We start from the raw sequence: 18,841 nt of genomic DNA, 5'->3' as shown, positions 1-18,841 counted from the left end.
AATATGGCACCATGTTTCGCCGTATTTACAAAGTGACACATCTAGGCAAATGTGTGACGTTGTAAAGCCCAGTGCCATATTATACCTGCATCTGGTATGATTTATGCAGGGTGGGAGTTCCCACACAACAAAGCCTCGCAGGAGTGGTGCAGTGAAATCTGTCGGATTTCACTGCGACAATTCTAGGACGCCATTGTGTCAAAACCTTACACCTGCCTCATGGCAGGCGTAAGGGTGATGCAGTGCCTTAGGGATAGGCTGGCCCCATGCATTGTTGCGTGACTTTAACTCTGACAGATACTTCAGGATTCCAGACATATCTGTCATTGATTGCGACATGGAGCGCCGTACAGTAAATACGGCACATTCATGGTGTTGCAAGGAGGGTGCTGTGAAAGGTATTGCAGCGCTGTTTCGTCGCATCGATGCAATACTTTTCATGAATGAGGCCCAGGAATGTGCCCTAACTTATTGATAGGGCGCATTCCTGACCTTTTTGTTTTGGCGCAGGGCAGCACAGCAATATTCCTTGCAGAGCTGTCCAGCACCCAAACATCTTATATGTGGACCCAAGTGTTTGCACCAATTTTAAGACCAGCTATTTTTGGGCATAAAAAAACTGCCTCTAACTGGAGTTAGCAGCAGTTTTGGGGGATTATCAACAAACGGGAATTTAATTTTAAATATTGCAAAGTGTGGTTAGCGGCTGTTTTTTTCACGGGAGCACCTACCTTGCATCTCATTTTCGTTTAGTCCCACTACCAGAAGTGACGATCTTGAGAATTCACATTTATGCTGGAAAAGTGCTGCTAACTGCAGTTAGCGGCAACTTGTAAATAAGGCGATTAAAAAAGAGGTACTGTTTCATCCAAAAGTTGATGTTATGGCAACGTTAAGTTCTTGTAAATATGCCCATGAGTTTCTAGGATGTGACACCCTATAAGCTTTTGGCTGTGAAACTTGGTTTCATTTGTGGTCCACAGACGGAAGGAGTTGGAAGGACGGTGCAACAGTCGCCATCTAATTTGGAAAACAATGTTATTGTGTAGAAACTTTAAGTTTGATGAAGCTGGGTAGCTTTATATCTTCTCTAAGCCTCAGTTTTTCACCAATTCTCACTTCAACTCCAGAGCCTCAGACGCACACTCTCAACGTTCCAAATCGCTCAGACTGATCATCAAATCTACCCACAGCCAAGAGAGCGATGGAACCCCAGCACTGTGGGTTCACACAGTTTGCATGAAGCATAACTTATATTCCTAATATTAGCAATGATCAATAGTGTCAACAAATGTAAATCCATATAGAACTAACCATTACCTTCAATCATCTAGGCTTCTCCTGGGCACCTCAATATACCTGAAACAAATTACTTTAAATAAACACACTAATTGCCATTTGCCACTCGTCACAGGTTATATAAATGATAACCTGCCCCTGTGGTATGAGATACATTGGAATGACCTGCAGAAAAATAAAAACACACATATATGAGCATCGTAGTAATGTAAGATGCAGGAAGAACACCACCCGAATGACAAATCATTACATTACAAAGGGACATAGTGTTGAATGATCTACGTTAGGTTATTCTGGAGAAGATATTAAATTTGACTAGTAAATCTTGAAAGTACTCTGTGCGCGGAAGAACAGCGGTGGGTTTACAGGCTAGGCACAAATAACTCCTTCTTCAGATTGCCCCCGAAGTGTAAACATGTGAGGGTCAAAGCTGTCCTTATTTCTTGAATAAAACCATCTCCCTCACCCTGCTCAGATGAGATTTGGTCCACAACATAGCATGGAAACGGCCCTCATTACAGACACGAAGGAGCTAAAAATGCTGCTGGACCATGGAGGAACAGCTGCGATCATCCTCCTGGACCTGAGCCTGGCATTTGATACGGTTGACCATGAAATACTTATACAAAGAATTGGCTCACCTCCTTCTTAATGGACAAATCATTCCAAATTTGTGGTAATGCATGCTACTCTGAGGTCCTTGCCTTGAAGTGTGGGGTCCCGCAGAGCTCATCCCTCAGCCAGACACTTTTTAACCAGCACATGCGCCTGCTGGTGGATACTGTTCAGGAGTTCGGGCGATTGGTTGTCTCATATGCCAATGAAACACAACTGGTCATCTCCCTTACTCTTGGGAAAGGATCACAGCACCTTCAGTGGTCTACTTGCTTAGAAAAAGTGTCTAAGTGGATGGCAAAATGTTGCTTAAAACCGAACTGGGAAAAGACAGATGTGAGGGTTCTGGGGAACAGACCTGATCTCCAACCATCTATAGAATGATCAGAGTGTTTAGTCAATCTATCCACCTAGTCCTCCCCCATAAAAAGCCTAGGGATGTAGTTGGACAGTTCCATTTCCATGAATGCACAGGCAAAAAAACTTGTGACGACTCACCATGGCACCCTCACACCTCTCCGCAAAATCTTAGACATACTCCCCAGTGCATCCAAAAGAATAGTAGTCCAATCCTATGTTCTATCCCAATTTCACTACGGGAACTCCCTGTATACATTCTCCCCCTAATACGTCATTAAAAGGCTTCAGGTCATCCAAAATGCTGCAGCAAGGATTCTACTTAACGTACCAAAAACTGCCTCTGCAAAAAATGCCGTGGCATCCCTTCTCTGGCTTCCTATTGAAGAAATGATACAATTCAGGACACAAAGGGGCTGGTTATGAGTGGTTTGAGGACCGCCAGACTCATGGGGGCTCATAGGTGGCAGTCAAGCCATCACTGCACTGGCAGTCTGGCTGCCCTATTACTACTTTGGCAGTCGGACCGCCATTGCACCGTCGCAACCGCCAGGGATCCCTGGCGGTCACGTGGTGGTCTGAAGGCCACAGCATGCTTGGTGGTGCCCCGCCAAGCAAATTACAACTTTCCACAAGCAGTTACATAGAGGTTCTTACTCCATGTAACTGCTGCCGGTTAGGAAAGAAAGAGGGCCTTACAGGGACCCCACTAGATCCTGCGCACAGGAGTGCATGCGGGGGGGCACATTTTGTGCCCCCATAGTTTTGCATCACCAGTTCCTGCACAGGAAGGAATACACGTTATGGTACATTCCTTTCCGTGCAGGAACGTGCATGGCAGTCACGCAACAGTGCTGTTTAAGGCTCACAACGAACCATTACACAGCACTGCCGCGGGACCTCCATGCCACCTGCCCGCCGGACCACAAAATGAATTGTAATCTGGCGGATGGGTGGCGGAGGTGACTCTGCGTTGCGGGAGTGTGGCTGTGGTGTGCTGCATGCTCCCGCACTGCCTAAAGTTGTAATCAGGCCCTATGTTTAGCACATAGAGGGCTTAACTCCAAAGGGCCCTCCTTGATTAGGGCACTTTTAACGCCCTATACCCCCAGTAGGGCATTAAGATCATCAACTGCCCAACTCATTAAGGTGCCCAGAATTCACAGGACCAGATGGGATGGCAGATCCTTCTCTCATCGTATTCCTTAATTTAGGAACACACTGTCCATAGAAATAGGATGCCTAGACAACGAGCCTCAGTTTAGGAAACTGCTTAAGTCCTGGCTTTACCCAAACTAAAGCCTCCTTACCCACGTTTAAACTAGCTCTGGAGCAACACTATGGCTCAGTCAGTAATGGGAAACATTTAGGTAGCCACGTTCTTTAGAAATCTGCATAGCATAGCATAGAGAAGGTAAGCCTAATAACGTTATTGTTACTAATGAGATTTTTTTCTCCCTTTCTTTCTTCCTACAGAATACAGAGAAGTCCTCCAGGATCAGTTTGTATGAATGCTTTTGAGTGCTTGTAATTGAACAAAGTTTACTTGTGAAAAACGACATTACATAAGGGCTTTTGGAAATGTTGAGACCTGTTTAAGTCCTGATAAAAGCCACATGACCAGAAACTGGTTGAAAACGGTGGCTGAAACACGTAGACCACAATAGATGCTCGAGTAATAAAACCTCAAAGGCATCCCCTCTAGTTTTTAATCATGCCATATAGACCCATATTGAATTACAAATCTACGGTTCCATGTAGACAATTGTATTCTTTCAACGTCCCTCCCAATATACTTAGTGCTCCCTCGAAGGTCGAGATTGTAAGCAGAACTTTATGATGAAGCATGCCACTGTACCATCCAGTGGGTGAAAGTTATTTTATAAAAACAAATAATATTCCCATTAGGTAGATTTTGGGAGTTCTCAGTGTGCCGACTCTCCTTTTTTTATTATGATGTTATTGGGAAGCTGAATCAACCCATGTGGATTATCCACTTCTCCTCCCCCTCCTTTTTGATTTGACACAATATTTTATATTAGCATGAAAAACTGAAATTTACACGGTCAAAGTTTCCTAGGAGAAAACTCATCTGAGTCCAAGAGCTGAACAATTCTGTTACTGTCTCCCGATGAGTTCCAGAAAACTTTATCTGAGCTGTGTAGCAAGGAAGACTTCGAACTCCAGACCATTTTCAACAGAACACAGAGGACCACTACCAGGTTCTTCAGAATCTTTTTGCCTTTGCTTTTTGTAACCCTTGCAAAACATTAACCTATGGGCATTCTCCAGGCAGATAACTTTGGCTGCTGTGATAATGTTAAGTGAGCTGGGCAGAGGACGATTGCCATGCCAGAGCCATGTAGGCACTAATTCGGGAAGCTCAACGATTTTGTCATCACATCTTAATTCAAGATATCTTCTGTGCCATGAGACATTGCTCCCAAAATAATCACATATGACATCAGTAACTAAGATCAATTTGAGGGCTGGACATTGGAGCTGATACTTTGTTTCTGTGCTTGAATGAAACACTGCATTGAGTGTTGAGGGTTTTAGGCAATGTGCTGTTATTAAGCATTACAAGTATAATGGGGTGACCCAGTGCCCCTCAGAACCTGGGTGTTGAAGAATGTGGAGCTATGTTGGTTCTGTTGGGTAAAGAATGAATTCCTGTTTACTGAATAGTGAACAATGGCAAAAAAAGCAGTTACTAAAACATTTACGTAATAACAGTCAATGGAGAAAAGAAAGCATGTGAAACATGAATAAATCAAAAGAATGTATTGAGGGATAAATCACTATATTCTCTTCACATTTTATGTTGTAGAAATGACACTGGAAGGATGTCACAGTTATTGAACACAAGAATTGTTCAAAACAGCGCAAGTGATAAAGTGACAAAGGTGCAATAAAAATGCTAATTGTGAGCAAGATATATACAGTGCTGTATGGATGGTTAAAAAATGGTCATTGAAAGGTCATCCGTCCCTAGGTACATACATTTCCGGGCCGTTTGGGAGTAGGGTCAAGACTGTGACAAGCACGTCGATGTTTCGACCCAGAAGAGTGCGTAAATGTAAATTGATAAATGTAAATTGATACTTGTATAGCGCACTACTCACCCGCAAGGGTCTCAAGGCGCTTGTACGAATACCGCTGTGGAACCCATCCTGGCTTTCCCTGTGAGGTGTCCACTCCTGGGCACCCCCAAGGTGGAGGCCAGGCATCCTTAGCGTTGTGGGGGCCGTTGTGGAGATTAAGCAAGCTATTGCCCAGAGTTGCAGAGTGGGACTCCATGATTGGAATAGGCACCGAGGCGAGAATTATCAGATCCGTGGAATTTTTGAGCCCAAGACCCGCCGAGGCGGGGTATTGAACCCTGGTCCCGGGCTAGACCTCTGCATCAGGGTCTGCCGCTCTAACCATTGAGCCACACTTCAGCCACGTGAATTGCTGGTGGTCACAGCCGGGTTTTCCTCAGGACAAAGGAACAAAAGGACAGCCTGAATCAAAGTAAATCAAGGAAAGTCTTCAAGGTATGATCCACCATAGGTTGGATTCATGGACAAATTGACTGAAGTGAGGTCCTTGATGGTTACCAGATGTCCAACTGTGCTGCCCTTTTTATGTGATTCATAACCATCAAGGACCTCACTTCAGTCAATCTCTAACATGATGATAAACTAGTCATAAAGTGTCCATCCTTGCCATAGTTTCAGTGTTCTTGGAATAATAGTGGCCATCTCAGACATAGTGGTGGTTATCCTGTAGATATTAATGTTCCTGTCTTATTGGTGACTGTACCAAGCATATAATGAAGACTAGGTTTGTGTACTTCAGGAAAATGACAGGCGAATATTTGAATACCAAATATATGTATTTACTAAACTGAAAGTTGGTATTTAGGAGAAAAACGTCTATTTACAGAAACCAGCATTTTTTTCCTTGAAGTAAAGAGTTTATTTATACAAAGGGAAATTATGAGTAATTGGCCCAAATGGTATGAATTTTCAGAAAATGCCAACCTTCTGTGTAAAAATCAGGTAACTCATCAAAAACTGTTATTTTAAATCAAAATGTTAATTGGAGATAAAATTATTGCATTTCCATACTACATTTAACGGAGATATCTGAGTTAAAATTCATGCTGAGGGTTGTACTTGGTGGTATTATTATTAGGGGTGGGAACACTTTGCGTAGTCGCGCTTAGCAAAACTCCACGAAACAGTAAAAAAATCTCAGCGAGCACAAAAAGTTCCGCGAACATGCAGAATTGCTTGTTCCGCCCTTTTGACATGCTTTTTTCCTGTTCGCGAACGCTGTTTGTGTGCTGGGGGAAATATCTCACGAACATGCATTTTTAAAGCACGAACAAGCAAAAAAAGTCCTGAGAAAGTTACATTGGTGACCTAAAGGATATATCTGTTTTCTGGACGGTAAAATCTCTGTAACCTAGGTGGTAGATGATGTGTCTGGACCTCAGGTTATGTCACATTCTGAATCTACGTGGAAAATCAATTAAGTGGAAGGTAGAAGCAAAGAATGTAAAATTATAGACTGTCATGTCAAAGTGCAAAACAGGCATGTTTTTACCTGCCATGCTATCGAGCATAATTGTTATTAAGTAATCACATATTGATAACTGGGGTTTATTCCAGTTTAATGGCCAGTCCATGCTTTTCACAATGATGCGTACTGTTACAGTATGCTGTTGTCCTGGTGCTCTGATGCGCATGCATGCACACACTTATTTCCAGTGCTTACCTCGAGAGTGGAAGCCGCGCTCCATGATGCCATGTTTCACTTTCATGTGCCGGGTAAGGTTCCCCTTCAAGGTAAATTTGCTGGGGCAATAGAGACACTTGAAGGGCTTGCTATCGGAGTGCAAGTGCATGTGACCCATTAAATTGTGCATTCTGTTGAATTCTTTTCCACACAGCTGTCAAAAGCAATGAAAGTAAACAGGTTAACGTTCCAGGTACACCAGCAAAGAGAGCAAGTGATGGGCTACATTTGTATAATCATCAGTAACAGCGGAGTGATGCACTGACAGTTAGCAAGACAAGCATGATCAGTCTGAAGAATTAAATCAAAAGGGAGATTTTTTATACCAAATTCCATTTTGTAAGTGGAGATGTATTCCTACTGAACATAAAATTAATTTTCCACTTATGACCAAAGTTATTTTCCTGGTACAAATTTCACACCGGAGTGGAAATCAATATTAACTCACCAAAACACTGGCTAGGAGGAAAGGTAAGTCCATATCACAGAAACTTTGCACTGGTGCCGTATTATGGTGAATCAATTTCTAGCATTTTTGCTGCTTGTGAAGTTTGGACTGGACCAAACAGATTTTGCTTCAGTCGTTACCACAGGAAGATATTTGCACAAGCGTTAAAATTAAAAAACGTACTAGAAAATAACATGCAACACATACTGTTTATACATCATTTCCAGTGAGTCATAGAAAATTTAACAAAATAATCCTACCCCAAGAATAACACTAAATTACATGAATAAACCAAGATGGTTTTTACACTGTTTTGAAACGTATTTAATAAAATATGTAATAAATCAATTTTCTCTCAAACAAGGCTCCACCCTTCATATATGAACAGTTGCTAAAAAGTATTTTATCCACTTCTTACAGGCAATCTGCAAAAATAGAGGGAAACTGCTTTACTTCATGTGGAGAGAAGCCGTCCTGAATTTTCAAAAATTTCAAACAAATGAGTAAGCCTAAAGAATTAGCGCACCACAGGGCAAAGTGTTCATTAAGCTATGGTCACAGGATGCGTTTCGGCTGGACTTGAGTCATGTTCACTTACTTGGTGCAAGAAACAGCAAATCACCATTTTTTAATAGTGATTCGATGCAGACTAGTGAAAACAGTAACAATACCACAATCCTTCATGAAAAAGGAAAACATCTTAATCATCTTTCCACAGTTTGCATTCACAAATATGTGATCCATTTGCACTTTGATTATTCAAATATGGTTTCAATATAATATCAAATTAAAAATCATTAAGCAATGTAAATGTGATCCATAGTTGTATGCTTATATATACTATTCGTACTCTGGTGTTTCATTATGTCAATATAGTTCATCTTATATTGTAAGGTTATCAACCCAACACCCCATTTCTAGTTCATATAATTAATTACTCATACAATATCACCCAGTGGGTAGCAGCATGAATTCAGTCTGGTATGGATGTTTGTTGAGCAGACTGCGTATTCCATAATGCAGTCCCAGCGGACAATCGTTCATATTTTATGATGTGAAATTTAATCAGCTACAGGAAAAACATGAATATATATGTACTGCTAATTCTTCATCTGTATTAAGGTCTTCTGGGATTTTAGTCCGTTAGTCAGAATGTATTTTCACTTAAGAATTCATAAGATTCTCACTTTGTCGCCTCCCTTTTCTCTGGGCAGAACTCTTTCAATTCCAGAGCACTACAGCGGATTTCTATTGCCATCATGTAGTACTTTGACATTTCTGGCCACTGAGAAGGCCATATCATTGTTACCAATAGCATCGCAGTGCTATAAGATCCTCTTTTTAAGTGGGTGTATTGTTCTTACCAGGTGTTGCTTGCCACATGGCCAAACCAACGCATATGCATAATAGTCTCATTTGCATGTAATCAGTTTATCTATTTTCTGCTTTTATTGTCTGCTAAGGTTTTACATTTGCACACAGCCACACTGTTCTTTCACACAATGCATTTCTTACAGGTTATGAAACCTTTCTTGTTGGTTTATTTAGCCAGGTCCCTTTGTCTTCTCTGATTCACTTTTTTTTCCATCGAATTTCTAGGGGGGTTTGTAACAAAGGCTAAAATCATATTACCTTACCTAACAATAACATCACTTTAATCTTTGTTTTTTATAGATAACGCCAACTTTCGTTCAAGGCTTTATCTTAATTTGCATTCACACAGGTTTGCATGATATTTAAGCGTGGGCAGGGAAACCTCTGTTTGCTCTCGCATGGCAGGAGCATTTTTTTTATTTTCCATCAAGAGCGAGCAAACACCAAGTTTGCCCCTGCCTGCTGGGATGGGACTTTTGATCTGTTTCCCTACCCACACTCAAGCGGGCAGGGCGTCATTCCCTCCACCCGTGAAAATCACGCCGGGCCCCGGGAGACGGGCCTTATAGCCATAATTGTCCTGGGGAGGGGGGCACGCAAGCACCCCTCCCTTTATTTAAAAGAGTGGCCCTAATGGATGGAGTCCTCAGGGTTACCAAGGCTCGGGGAGGGGGGCCATGCTGCCCACCTCCCCTTTATTTGAATAGGTGACCACGGGGATAGGGCTGTGCACGGCGGGGGTTGCATTTAAGTATGGTAATTAAATATTACTCTATGTTAAAAGAAACCTTAACATTTGATGAAAAAAACAAAGGTTAAAGTAGTGTGATAGTTAGTTGGGATAAAAAGATGTTTTTAAACCTTAGAAATTCACTGCAAATACCAAAGGTTAGAGTAATGTTATAGTTAGATGAATATGTCAGTGACAACATTAACTTTTTGAACTAAAAAAAAAGGTTCACCAGTCATAGTTAACACAGCTAAGGATAATTTGCTCCCTCGCCATGCACTGCTTATGACCTCACATATTACATTACTCACTAAATATTCTATGGCATAGTTTATGACAACACGGAAGACATCTCAAATGACATCACTGATGACATCCTTCAATGAGTGTGCTAATTTATTTTATAGTTTACATAGTGGCAAGTAACTACCATCTTACTTTTCTACCTAATTTTGTATAGCCTGTGTCCAGCTAATTGGTATAAGTGTTTAAATAGGTAGATGCAATCTGGCTGATGCTGACATGTTCCATATGGTGTGGAGCTGCCCTCATTTCAGGCCTTCCCCTGCATTTCCCTGTCCCTTTCCTTTAATGAGTCTTTCTCAGGGAGCAAGGTGCACTTTCTGTAGTCCCCTGATGCACAAGATGTTGTGATTTGTTACCTACAGAACAGCACTTGGGGGGTTGGGTATGTTAGGATGTTTGGTTGCGTTACAGCAAGATTATGTCTGGTACGCTATGGCACTGATATGTATAGAAATTAGTATGTTCCTATATACATCACTGTGGTGATATCTTTACTGCTGTACTACTGTTTCTGTATTGTGCTTGTAATGGAAATGCTATTAAATTTGGTGCAAAAAGAACAGCAGCACCAACGTTATTAGGAAACCAAAAAGCTCTCTATCTATGGTAACTAGGGCCTAACTTACTACACAGTCTTGTCTGCCACTGTGTAATATTTATGTGTGTGCGAATATATAAAAATATACATATATATATATATATATATATATATATATATATATATATATATCTATCAGGCAGAAGGACGTCTCGCAGCAGTCACGCAGCGTCACAGACGAGGCAAACCCAGGTAATAGTGCTTAGATTTTTATTTCGCTCTCCACCACACCACCACTACGCGTTTTGGCCAAACAAGGCCTCGATCACATGACAATGTTTAGGGGCGGAAGTGCTCTTTTTAAAGTGCTAGATGCCAACAACAGTTTGATTTTTCCGATAGACATAGAAGACATACTGTCTGAGTCAGTTACTGCGTATATATATATATTTATTTTCACTGACAAAAACAAAGGTTGAATTGACATAGTTGGATAAGGTAATACAATTTTAGCTTTTGTTAGAAAAAACTCTTCACATATATTGAAAAAAATCAAAGGTTAAAGTGCTGTTATAGTTATGTGTTGTAATAATATAAAAACTATAGTTTCATCGACAAAATAACACTGAAATTCACCAGTTATTGTTTACTGAGCTAACTATAAAGCGTGACCCACCATACACTCCTTATAACCTTACATATCACATCATTCATGACATGTTAAATTATATAATTGACATTTCAAATGACATCAACGATGACTTCAGTGATAACACTATAGTCATGTAACTAATATTAGAGAGGAAAGAGGACTGAACATTGAAATGGATATAAAAATCCTACACTTCCTAGAAGTGGTGTTTCTTACTTGAGCAGCCAGTCATCATAGGGGTTACATCAAGAACAGTCCTAGAGTAAATTCTCCTAAGCAGGGGCGGAATGACAGCATTTCTAGCTGAAACTGAGGTGGCATCCGAGGATGCAGACAGGAGCTGACAGACATTCCTTAGGCGCTCCGCCAACACATTGTGCGGATGACAAAGGGGTTGATTTATATAACCCGCCACGCTCTGAACAACTATTGCGTAAATTCCAGGCCATCTCAAGCTAGCCTCTGCAACCAGGCACAGGCCAACAACAACACATAAAAAACACAAATAATTCTTGTGGTGAAAACAATTGGCCTTTTCCGCGCTTTAGCGGAGGATTGGTTGCAGATGGTCTGTTCAAGTGCCTTTCACATTTTGCTTCCGCCCGACCCATATATACCATGGACAGTGGATCAGCCCACTTCATCCATTTGCTTTCTTTGCTGCGAGTGACAGCATTTTGTCTGAACACTTGTGAACTGCTGCCTAAAAAAGAAATGCACTTCATTGTCAATGCTGGTGTGCCTGGACTGCTGGGTCACTCCTTTACTTTTACCTCTTTTTCAATATTGTTTAAATTTTTTGCATGCTGCCTATGTCTGTGCAAAAGAAATAGCATGCATGACAAATCCTGACCTATTGGTTTTGCCAATATTTGTTTGCTATAGTCGTTTCAAAGTTGCAACTGAAACTGTTTTCACTATAAAGCGCTGTAATGCCTGAGAGCTATATTTGCACTATAAAAAGCTGTAAAAAGTAATATTATGGAAAGAGGCCAGTCTCTGTTCCCATAGTTTGCTATAGTAATTGAAGTCGGCTTGAACCACAACAGCATTTAACATTCAGTGGGAGGTCATAAGGCCAACATTCTTTGGGCAGGCACAGGCAGGTAGGGGTGTAGGTGAAATGTATTTGTGTCTTCCTATGTTGTCAGTTTTCTAGCTCACTGTATTTGTAGCAATCAAAGAAAGGGTGTAAATTGTTATTTTTGAGCAGATAGCCAAAAATCCCTGTGAAGGAAGAGAAACAAACATGTCTATAAAACATGCTTCCTGTTATCTCTGTATATCCGGGATTAGCTGGCATGCCAGCAGGGACAGCCAGAGCCGGCTTTAGTGAATGACCTCCTTCTCCACAGATTCTCTTGCTACCACCCTCTAACAATGCCCCTCATCTCTTCATAGCCCCTCTCTTGCATGTATTTCATTTGTTTTATAGCGCTACTCATGCCAGTGGAGTGAGTCAGAGCACTTTACATCACACACAAACATAATAAAGATACAATGAATCATATGTGTGTAAATCAGTGTAAAGGAAAAGTTACAAAAGACAATGAGGACTACAAGGTGTAGAAGTCCATACCGTTCATACTGGTAGGCATTGTATTTTAAGAGTGCTCAGTCTAGAGGAGAACAACTCAGGATTTAAAAAGTTAGACAGTGGTTGAGATTAGCTTTAAAAAACCTTTTTTTTAAACAATTTTTATTAAAGGTTTTCTTCTTTTGGTTGGTGAAGGTACTGATTACAGTATTATAAACTGAATGTAAAATAAATACCGACAGGCATGTTACTGCACTGGTGGTTGGCTTTAATAATAATAATTTCTATACAAACTAGTGGTTTGGTAACAACTAAAGGATAACGAAATACTGGGGGAATAAACATAAAGTTCTAAACTTATGCTTTGGAATATACATGCAGCCCTTTGATGTTAGTTACAGTTAGCTCAGATAACTATAACTGCTGAATTTCTCTAGTTTTGTACGAGTGAAATATCAGCCTAACTATAACGTCCCTGTAACCTTTGGTTTTTTTCACAGAATTTCTAAGGGCTTTTTAATTCTATTTCCCAACTCTAATACCCCTATAACCTTTTGTTTTTTCAGTGAATTTCTAAGGTTTTTTAAATGCTAAATCCTCATGATAACGTCCCTGTGAGCTTTGTTTTTTTTCGTGAACTTCTAAGGTTTTTCAAATTCTATTTCCCAACTATAACATCCATGTAACCTATGATTTGTATATTGAATTATTAAGGTTTTTTAAATGTATTTTCTATCTAAAATTGCTCTATAAGGGGTATTTTTATAACCTTGTATTTTCTTCAGTGGATTATTAAGCGTTTTTTTATTTATTTTTATTGATTATAATCCTTTACATTTTTTATATTCGAGAACACCATTGCGATCCCCCAAAAGACATGTCCTTGAACCGACATCTACCTCTTCTCCCAAATTTGGTGTAAGTCCGTTCAGCGATTTAGGCTGTAGGTGTGGCTAAAAGTTCCTATGGGAATTAAAATTACAAACGCAACCTTATTTTGCACTTTAAATTCTTGGTCCCCACTAAACGGATCATCCCCACACTTTCCATGACAATAGAACCTACCTTGACATTTTTGTGGGAAAATTTCATGAAGATTGGTCAAACGATGCCAAAGTTATAGCTAGTAAAAAAATGCTTTTCCTATGGAAACATAGTCCTAACTACCTACTGGCGACCGCCAATAGGTAATATTGGCCGTGTCTGTGCAAAATTATTTAATGCCAGCTGGATAGTGCTAGACGCGTTTTGCCTGACCTGCAGGCTTGGTCACTAGCATTTCAATAACGTTTTCCAAAGTGATTTAAACTTTTCAGTGCAAGTAAGTCACGTGATGGACTACACAATAAACATAAACAACAGACTCGTAGTTTTTCATGTAAGTATACCGGCTGCAGTTCAGTGGTGGAAACACTTACTATTTCATGCAATTTAAACATAAAATATCATTGTGAGCATTATAAAATTATACTCAAGTTTTAACCAATCAAGTAGGTATGGTTAAATCAATACCACATATCACTGGGATTTATAGCCGCACCCTTTCTCGAAACAGCATGTAACGAAATTCATGTGATTTCGCCCAAATAACTTTTCACGTTATAACTGTTGGAAGCAATCAGCATGGCAATTCTACGCTTGTGCGTTAAACATGCAAAATCCCATTGACTTACTGGTCACCCCAATTTCAATGGATCCCGACATTAAGCCGCAGTGGGCAGAAAAAACTGAGTCCCATCACTGTAGAATTACCACCGTGTATATATATATATATATATATATATATATATATATATATATATATATATATATATATATATATAAAATGCAATTTTCCTTCAATTCGAAAACGCACTCTGTAGTAGCTTGTGTGAAGGCTGAACGGCTTTGCTTAGACTTCGGAATACATTGTTCAGCCTAACACGTTTCGGAGTTTGGAAACTCCTTACTCACAGGCATACACACATCCGCACAGGAAAAAGAAGGAAGCATCAGTGGAAGCATGTATTTATACCGCCCTCCAGTGGGCGACAGGTAAGTTCTGCAGGTGCAGAATGCTGGTACTTGTAGTCTATTATTGCCTTTGTAGGCCAAGTGCCCCCTCCTCATTGGTAACCACACTGGGTCCTGTGATAGCATGGGCCAAATTACAGTCTTTGATATCGCCCTTCAGTGGGCCACCAAAGTTCAGGCATCGCCATCATTGTGCCTGTTGATGAATAATAATGATGAGGAGATGCATGTGCATCTATAATTCTGCCCATTACAAACAATGAATTTAGGAACTGAAGTATACACATAATACAGAAATTTTAAAATTCACTCTTAAAATTAACATGTTTACCCACCCCCCACTTTTTTCTTTTTGTATCCCATAATTTGCTATGTGTTTTGCTTTTTGAAGAAAGTAATTTGTAACAACTTGAGTATAGATGTAGAGAATGTTTCTTCAAGACTACATATTTTATTCCACCGATACTCTTAGGAATCATTGATAAATTGTGCAACATATTGCATAGAGTATGGTATTAATTGAATTGTTCATTATGTCTTTCTACAGATCCACTATGGACACACATGATCACCTTCTTCACAGCTAAAATAAAGAAAGTTTGAGCACAGAGAACTGAATGTTTCTACAAACAACCACTCTCTTTTCTCTTTGTCCTATCGGGTATATAATTCAGGGAAACCCCCTCCCCTTTACTCTTAGTTATGGAATTAGGTTATTACGCAATAAGGTACTATACCGTGGATGCATTGAAACCATTGTGGGTCTGTCAATGAAATCATTTCATCTTTTTATGCTAAAACAAGTGATTAGAAGTATATGCATTGTGACATACTAATTAATGGGTACTATACCCAAAATGATTTAGAGTGTTGATATATGAAGGAAGAATGTTCCTCAAGCTAATTATATCTGAACTAGCAGTCCTTCGACAAAAGTAACAAATGCGATTATGGAGAAATCTTAAGTCTGTGAATTGAGTTAGGAAATATGTAACAATTTCTTTTGCGAAAACACACTATGATTATATTATTTACAAATGTGCCATGTATATGTTTTTAAAAACCTTTTGGAATTGGTATCTTGGATGTGCACACAGTCTTTTTTCTTTGTTTGTGTCATATGAGACGTTATCTGTAGTTATAAAAAATGTGTATTCGAGGTTAAGGTCATGTGACCAAGAGCTGTTGAGCTCGAAATGCATCTTTTTGTGCCCTTAATAAATTGGAATTGATGAACCTTGGATCGGCGTGGCTCATTGCTTACGTCATAGTGTAAGCGTGGTGGTGGATATATATATTCACTTGCCGCACAGATTTTGTGGTTTATGTGCTTCAGTGTACATGTGGGCTCAAATACATTGGGAGCACTAAACTACAGGCTTTCAATCGTATTCTTCAGCATTTAAGGGCGATCGTCAACTCGGATGATAATTATCCAGTTGCCCGTCATTTTGGTTTGGTCCACAACAAGAACCTCAATTATCTCAAATATTTCATTATTGATGCAGTGCCCAAAAACATCAGGGGAGGTAACAGAGAGAAGATTTTAAGGCAACTTGAAAGCAAATATATTCTGCTCTTAGACACTAGGATTCCTAACGGAATAAACACAGGGGAGGACTTGCATTGTTGTCACTAATTATGGGTGTCTAGAAGGGTGGCAGACTTCTAGCTCTGAGTTTTGTTCCCCTTATGTTTTGTTTTCCGATAGAATCTAGTTCTAATCATAGTTTACTGTAATTTGGGTATTTTTGGTCAGCAATGTAAACCTATACTGATTTTGATCTCTGTTGCATCTGGACTGATAACCATTCAATACACAACCTTGTGTTGTTATTGTAATTTTGCACTGTGTTGTATGCTTTTTTCATTGGGTTTAAGTATTGATCAGATCATAGTAGAGCTTTGACAATAATTTTTATGGAAACAAGGGTAGTGGGCACTATGCCGTAAGCTCCATTCCTAATTAATATCTTACTATAAGCTGTCACTATTATGAGCCCTTGTCATTCTCTAATTAATTTTGTGTGCTGGTAATTTTATTGCTAAAATCCTAGTGTAATACATGTAATCTTTCTTAAATAGGATCAACATGCATTTAGGTATCGCTTTCCCAATTATATTTTCAACTGGTAATTATCAACTATAGGAGGGAGTTAGCAGTTCTTCCTCTTTTGAATTCCGGTTGTCTCTGCACTTTGCACTTTATGCACTTTTCTTTATGAAGATTTGGGCACAACACTTTTTTTCTGTGGGTCGTTTTTGATACCATCCTAGTTGCATATATTGTTTTAACAGATTATGCATAATTATGAATTACTTAGTATTCATGACTTCTGATGACAAATAGAATTTACATGTGATTAATTCTGTCATGAATAATTGTAAATAATGAAGTTTGATAAGTCTTTGTAACACTGAATATATTACCCTATGGATTCATCCTGTTAGTAATTTTTCCTGGGTTAATGTGTATTTATATATATATATTTTTCAGTGTCAAATATGTTTTCTATGTCTATGGATTGGCAACGTCCCCCAATGTAAAGTGTGCACAGTATTTAAACACCAGTATTGGTTCCTCGAGTCATGTGATCAAGGGGTCAATAAACCACCTTTGAATTCAATCTATGCGCTGTGGAGTGGTCTGTACCTGTCTTTTCTCTACTGGAATTGTTATCAGCAAGGGAAGTGGAGCAGGAGCGAGAATCAGATATATATATACATATATATATCCACCGTTTTGGCTCTTGTTTGCAGACCTCTGGCGCTCTCTTTACCGGTGCCGTACTCCTTAGCAGAGCCTTGCTTTTAATTATCCATCACACCTCCTTTGTTAAGGAAATGAGTACGCATTCACAAAGTCCTTTGTTTCCCAAGATTTTATTTGCAGTGATTTCCAGCATATAAATAAATAAATTTCCAATCCGACGTGTTTCGCTACAAACATGTAGCTTGCTCACGCTTAATACTATGAAAAGCTTAAGCCACTCCTATTTCATCCTATATCATCCAAGCCTGAGCCGCTAGCGGTTCAATAGCCAGTGCAAACAACAGAGTGGATAGTGGATAGCCTCTGAAATCAATCCACCCGTTATAACTCTATCCGTAGAGCACTTGTATAGCAATGTCGTCCAATTCACAAACTCATCACCCAACCCAAAAGTGTGCATAACCTTAAAAAAGTAAGGCCACTCCAAGCTGTCGAAAGCTTTTTCGATATCAACCGAAAAAATGGCTGCGGTTGTCTTTGGATAAGTATCAGCTTCCAAGATGCGGAGTAGCCGTTTCACATTACCAGCAGTATTCCTTGTCAGAATAAATCCCGCCTGGTCTTCATGCACTAAGTGAGTCATATGAGGAAGCAAGCGGGTCGCCAAAATCTGTCTCAAAATCTTATAGTCAGCAGTAAGCATGGATAACGGGCGGTAGGCTGTCCTATCCGAGGGCGGCTTCCCAGGTTTCAACAATGGGATAATTATCGCTTCCTGAGTAGTTCACGGGAGCTGCCCCACCCTCTTTGGCACCAAAAAATCAATATAAGTCGAATAAAATTCAATTGGCAGCCCGTCAGCCCCGGTAGCTTTTTCCGCGCCAAATGTTTAATCGCTCCCCTCACTTCACCCAGCGTGATGTCCTGGACTAGTAAATCAGCCTCAGCCTCAGCAAGCCCCGGAAGGTTAGCTGCAGCCAAAGATTCCTCCCGAGTTTCCTCATTCAACATCACCTTACTCTGATATATTAGAAGCCATGATCACACCCACAGTGTTTCTCAATGTATTGATAACTCACTATCTAGGAGCACTGTGAGTGGGAACTAAGGAAAGTGAAGCTACTGTCACCATCTACCTGCAGAATTACATTGAACCGCCTCAGGGTGTGCCAGTGCTATCGACAATTGACCCTAATAGACATCCACCTTATTTCAAGTCATTAGTGACAAGGTTTGATACTTACTCTGGACTCTTAAATTGTCAATTATTAAAATCAATATATACAAACTTTACAAATTAACGGAATTGGATTAGCAATGGGATTTATGGTTAAATGAGCTTCCACGTTAGTAATGTCCTGCCATTTGCTTTATTTGACTTGAATGACTATATTTGTATTGAGGTTTTGTGCTATTTAGCTGGGGAAATATAAGAGGAACTATCTAGAAAGATGATTCAAACAGATCAAAT

General features: G+C 39.9%; 1 protein-coding gene across 2 annotated transcripts in view; it reads right to left on the bottom strand.

Annotated features, from left to right (window-relative positions):
* Nucleotides 1-18,841, bottom strand: part of ZNF366 (zinc finger protein 366) — a 157,693-nt gene that overhangs the window by 25,405 nt on the left and 113,447 nt on the right. For both annotated transcript variants that reach the window (XM_078675277.1, XM_078675278.1), the window contains exon 4: nucleotides 7,039-7,213. In XM_078675277.1, the coding sequence (XP_078531403.1) occupies nucleotides 7,039-7,213 (175 nt within the window). The remainder of the gene's footprint in view (nucleotides 1-7,038; nucleotides 7,214-18,841) is intronic.

Source organism: Lissotriton helveticus, chromosome 2_1, assembly GCF_964261635.1.
Source record: "Lissotriton helveticus chromosome 2_1, aLisHel1.1, whole genome shotgun sequence".
Taxonomy (NCBI): domain Eukaryota; kingdom Metazoa; phylum Chordata; class Amphibia; order Caudata; family Salamandridae; genus Lissotriton; species Lissotriton helveticus.
This window is presented reverse-complemented; position numbering and strand designations above follow the sequence as displayed.